This window comes from Petaurus breviceps, unplaced genomic scaffold (genome assembly GCF_028583685.1).
Source record: "Petaurus breviceps papuanus isolate PSGF00001 unplaced genomic scaffold, PetGlider_PUasm1.0 90574, whole genome shotgun sequence".
In the NCBI taxonomy this organism is placed as follows: Eukaryota; Metazoa; Chordata; class Mammalia; order Diprotodontia; family Petauridae; genus Petaurus; species Petaurus breviceps.
Window position 1 is genome coordinate 1,996,917 of NW_027187277.1, and position 6,000 is coordinate 2,002,916.

The 6,000-nt window shown below is 36.8% G+C and overlaps 1 protein-coding gene across 1 annotated transcript in view; it reads right to left on the reverse strand.

Moving 5' to 3' along the window:
* Positions 1-6,000, reverse strand: part of MBTPS2 (membrane bound transcription factor peptidase, site 2) — a 47,412-nt gene that overhangs the window by 40,813 nt on the left and 599 nt on the right. Inside the window, exons 2-3 of the mRNA XM_069063417.1 lie at positions 3,475-3,623; positions 2,739-2,877 (exon numbers count right to left, since the gene is read on the reverse strand). Of these exons, the coding sequence (XP_068919518.1) occupies positions 2,739-2,877; positions 3,475-3,623 (288 nt within the window). The remainder of the gene's footprint in view (positions 1-2,738; positions 2,878-3,474; positions 3,624-6,000) is intronic.

The following is a 6,000-nucleotide window of genomic DNA, read 5'->3' on the forward strand; positions in this document are numbered from 1 at the left end:
ATCCTTTTTTAGACATGTTAATACCCATGGGAGGATTAAAGGGCTCTATCAATCATTCACTTATCACTATAAATTAAATTAAATTTCTTTAATACTAACACCTGGCTAAGATTAAATATGCCTAAAGAATGGGAGTTTTGATTGGCAAGAAGGAAAAGAAGATCATTTTTGAGTGTAGAGGGCGAAGGGAAGCCTGGGCAGGATGCTACAGTAGGAAGCTTGAAGCAGCATCAGGACATTGGGTGCATAGGGGCAGGGGTGCTAAGAAGAAAGGAAAAGATTCATAAAGGAAGGTGGGAAGATGCCTATTTGTTCTCAAACTTTTTCCCTATAATACAAATTAGTCAGCCAACCTTATCCTGTTATATGAAATAAATCAATAGATGACCAACTAGGCCATATTTTCTTTTACTGAGAGATAAGCATATACTTGTGACAATATAAAAACAACAGCTGGCAGGTCATAATATCTAGCTGACCAGCACCAACCAATCATGATGTTCTGTCCATGCCATGAGTACACTAGGAATTAGTTGTACTAGAGTACTGATCTCTAAACAATTCAGAGTCCCAAATTCTTGTTCAAAAACAATACTAGACTAATTCCACAGGGCATTAGAGAGTAAGTAGAAAACATGTCCCTGAAGCTTCAGAAGTTCAATCTAATTCTGCAGATATGACACATAAAAAAATAAAAATACATTTGGAATTTCAGGGCGGCCTAGAGTTGCCCAAATATAGCTCTAACAATATAATTAAATGCTTTAGTAAGCTCAATAAAGCGAGAGGCCAACCTTGGAGATAACTTGTTCTCTACATGAATGATATTTTGCCACTCTAGTCATGAAGATAAGGAGAGAAGATCAAATACTTTTCCTGGACCCCCTACTCCAGATAAGCCACTGTCTAGATACTACTATTAAATTACTAATTCCCTGTAGTCCTCTGCAACTAATTTCTTTTTTAAAAATTTTAATTATGATTTATTTTTAACATTCTTCTAAAAAAAAATCTGAGTGCCAAATTCTCTCTTTGCCCTCTCCTCCAAAACTGAGAAGGCAAGCAATATGGCTATTATACATGTGAAAACATGCAAAACATATTTCCATATTATCCTTATTGGAAAAAATAAAAAAAAGCAAGAAAAATAAGGTAGGAAACTATAGGTCAATTTGCATTCACAGATCATCAGTAATTTCTCTGGAGGAGGATAGCATTTTTCAGTATGAGTACTTTGGAATTATCTTGGATCACTGTATTGATCAGAGCAGCTAAGTCTTTCACAGATGATTATCATTACAATATTGCTGTTACTGTGTACACTGATCTATTTGGCCTGTTCACTTCACTTTCTGCAAGTAATTTCTAAGCCCATCCTCACCACAGCTAGTGATTGTGAATGACAAGCCTACTAGTCACGATAAGTAACAAGTTAGGACTAGGATCAAGTTGCTAGATTGTTTTTTTTTTACTTTTTTTTGGAGGGCAATTGGGGTTAAGTGACTTGCCCAAAGTCACAAAACATCTGAGGCCAGATTTGAACTCAGGTCCTCCTGACTCCAGGGCCAGTGCTTAAAGTTGCTAGATTAAAAAATAAAAGACCTGCTACTAAAAGTTAAAGACATTTTTCAGTTAACCTGGATCTCATCAGTAAAACAACATCCATAACTGAAACTGAGATGACAAATGTAAACATTTCTAATAAAGATCAATTGACATTAGCAGAGTCAACAGGGAAGAGGCTATTTACTCAGAAGAAATGTAAAGCTGCATCACTGCTACTATTTACATGATCTATAAATGTAAAAACAGATACTTTAAAGAAACAGGATGGGACCTTAGAAAAAGCTCAATGTAACAAAGAGCTGCTTTAAAAGGAAAGTGTTTTATAAATCTTCAAGTGTTAGAGAAATGTGAGTAGATTTCACTGAGAGACCAAACACATAACCACCAATGTTTACTCAGAAAAACATTTTACCATAAATGAAAAGGGCATTACCGTAAGGATGTAAGTATACTCTAAGAACTGGGGAGGTACAAAATTTAAACAAGAATGAAATTGCAACTTTCCCATATAGTGATTAAAAGCTAGCCCTGTTGTCCCTTCACTATACTACTTTCAAAGACAATCTTTAAACAGCTACATGAATGAAATGTGTTTTCCCAAAGGTATTAACTCAACTTCTTGGTAGGTTTGAAGAGTAAAAGAAAGGGGCAGCCAGGTGGCTCAGCAAGTAAGAGCACCAGCTCCAGTGTTGGGATGACCTGGGGATCAAATCCGGGCTCAGATACTTAGCACCACACCCAGAAATAACTGGCCATGTAACCTTGAGCAAGTTACTTAACCCCAATTGCTTTAAAAATAATAATAATGATGATGAAGAGTAAAAGAAAACTTCTACCTTTTGTAGCAATCTTGTACAAAACCTTAAGTGTGTAATCTTTCTAATATTCTTATCTTTATTAACCTAAAATTATTACTATTACTGCCTTACTATTAGTCTTTATTTACCACTAATAACTTCTATTAAATCCATAAACTCAAACATTAATTTTTCTTTTTCAAAAAGAGTTCTACACATATTTAGGCCAAGTCACAGGATTTGGAAAAGTCATGAGACTTCTAATCTATTTTAACATCTATCTTTGGAGGATTAGTAGTAAAAGCAGCTGTGGGAAACACTTTCTTTACATATTTCAAGAAAGTAAGGAGAAAAAGGAAAAGAAAAGACACTGACCACAACTTGTAGCATCCTATCATTCTGAGCTGAAGGGGCTTCAGTCAACATTTGTGACAAAGTCTGTATCAGGGTTTTTCCAAGGAGGAGAATAGAACTGAACATGGCAATTATTCCAAAGACCATTCCTAAATTGAACCTGTAAAGATGAAATTCAGATTAATATGGAGTACTTCACACCTCAAATATTATTAGGTTCGATGATCACTCATATATTTTACTTACTAACTCAAAATAATGACAAGTAAAGGACACGTAGCTATGTCTCTATTCTATCAACCTCAGACATGTCTACTGAGGTAGGAGAAACTGATCAATCTGCTAAATAATATGACAAAAAAAGTCATGTTTTCTTGAAAAACAAACTGGCGAGTTTACCTAATACTTATAATTTAAGCAGAAAGAATAATTAGAATAGTGCTTGACACTTTATCCAAACAATATATTCTCCCCATTCTTGTAATTCTTGGATTTATTTATACATACATCTCACTTGTTTTACTAAACAGAGGCAATGTATATATACATATGTTACCTGAATGTAATGAGTATCCAAGAATCTAGTACTTGCATAATCTAGTTATGTATATGACCTTGTACTATATTTGTTGATTGGGTATTTTGCCTTTTAAATCATCAGGTTTTATACTGTAGTAAGTACAAAATTTTGAGAGTAAGAAATTAATATAATTGTCCCTATTATCAATTAAAGCCAAAAACAGCACACAAAGAATACCACTGGTAAAGAAGTTTGGGTTTCCAACGTCCCCAATCATAAAACAGACGATTGAAGACAGGGGTTTGCCATCGTATGTGAAAAGGGGAGATGCTCAATCCATAAGATGTCAGCCATTCTTCATAGGAAGTCTTCAAAGAATCTGATGCCTAGGAGAAAGATGAAGTGATTGTGTGATTTCTGAAGACCAACTTTCAAAGATATTTATGAAAACTAAATAGAGCATTTCCTATAGATTATCAAGATTAGGATAACAGATTTGGGGTGAGAAGCCTTAAATATCACACAGATGGGGAACCTGAAGCCTCAAGGCTACATGTGGTAGCCTTGTAAAAGGCTTGTATGGCCTTTTGACTGAGCCCAAATTTCACAGAACAAATCCTTTTATTGAGAGGATTTAGGGGTAGCTAGGTGGCACAGTGAATAGAGCACTGGCCCTGGAGTCAGGAGGACCTTAGTTCAAATCTAGCCTCAGACACTTGACACTACTAGCTGTGTGACCTTGAGCAAGTCACTTTACCCCAAACTGCCTTGCCTTCCCCCCAAAAAAGGATTTATATTATTTATTATATATTTATCAAGACAATTAATAAAAGGATTTGTTCTGTGAAGTTTGGACTCAGGCAAAAGGCTGCACCTGAGGAACTAGAGGGCCACATGTGGCTTCAAGGCCGAAGGTTCCCCACCCCTGACCTCATCCAATCCTCTCCTTCTATAAGATGAGGAAACTAAACATAGAAGTCATATGACTCCTTTCCTTTCCAATGCACTGGACTGACATACTCCAAAGCAAAAGTGATTCAAGTAATGATTGCATTTGGCTCTTTAAAGCTTAAGAAGTACTCAATAATAACCTACTTGAACACTTTCAGGTTTAGATTTTTCTCACAATAACTTCGTGATGGAGGGAATATAAATGTTATCATACCTGTTTTACAGATGAAAGGAACTAAGCCACAGAAAGCTTAAGTGCATTGTCTACATTCAATTAGGAAGTACTAGAACTCGAACCCAGAGCTTGTAACCCTAAGTCCAGTGTACTGACCATTTTATGGCATTTGGAGGAAAGATGCGGCATTTTAAAAAATCTATAACCACAGTGAAGGTGTTAGTTGCTGTTCACAGTTAGAGTGGTGAGGGACTTAAGAAGTCATCTAGAGCAGCTACCTAGTCGTTTTACAGATATGGAACTGACATCCAGATGAATGAGGACACTTCTCTTAGATTACACAGGCAATAAAATGGAAAGAGACAGGATTTAAAGCCAGGTCCTTTTACTTTAAAGTCTTCCCTTTCATTATTATTAATGTGCCCATATAACAAACTTATCATATTGCATTTAAAAACTGATACAGTATAAAGAGTGCTGACTGTTCCCTGTTTCCAATCCCACCAGTGATACTACCTATATGAATGTGGGCAAATTGTTTAGACTCTGCCTCAGTTTTTTATTAATCAATAAAACAAGAAGACCAGAGGTCCTGAGGTCTTTTCTATCTCTAAATCTACTATCGTGATATTTATTTATGGAATTTATGTAAATTGGGATTTAATTCTCTTCCTTCATTGTTAGAGGACTGAGGAAGGGGGTTATGGCAAGAAAAAAATCCAGATCAGAAACTAGGAAATTTGGCTTTGACTATGCCACTAACTAGCCATATGCCACTGCCACCTCTGAGTCTCAGTTTCTTCTTCCACAAAATGAGGGTGTTAGACCTGAATAGGGGTTAACCTTTTTTTTGTACCATGCACCCCCTCTGACAGTTTGGTGAAGCCTATGGATCCTTTCTCAGAATGTTTTTAAATGCATTAGATAAAATAATAAAAGCTAGGATTTATATAAGTGCTTTAAAGTTTGCAAAGTGCTTTTACATGTTAATTCACTTGATTCTCACAACAACCTCATGAAGTAGCTGCTAGCTGTGTGAACCTAGGCAAGTCGTTTAACTTCGGTTGGGTTCAGTTTCCTTATCTGCAAAATGGGGATAATAATAGCAGTTACCTCCCAGGGTGGTTGTGAGGATTAAATGAAATAATTGCAAACTTCTTGGCACAGTGCTGGGTATATAGAAAAGCACTACAAAAATGTTAGCTATTATCTTCACTTTACAGATGGAGAAACTGAGGCTGAGAGGTGGATGAGAGAGGAGCTTATGTCCAGGGTCTGCACAGCCTTCTTAAGTGTTTTGAGGTGGGCCTTGAATTCAGATCTTAACTGACTCCAAGTCCCAATCACCTCTACCCACCATGCTACTCAGGGGAGAAAGTGAGGATCATTACACAGCTAAGAAGTAGAATTAACAGGAACATTTCTTAGAAAAAAGACAAATAGACAAATAAACAAAATGAAACCCGTGGAACTTGAACCAACACCCCGCAGGGTACCCCGTCCCTCCTCCCCCAGTGGAACAAGGCTGTAAGAATTCTCAGCCAGGGACAAGAAGTGAGACCACGTGCTGGCAAGGTCTTGGGAGAGGAAGGACTGCAAGGGGGAATCGAGAGGGAAGAGGGAAGAGGAAAAGATTG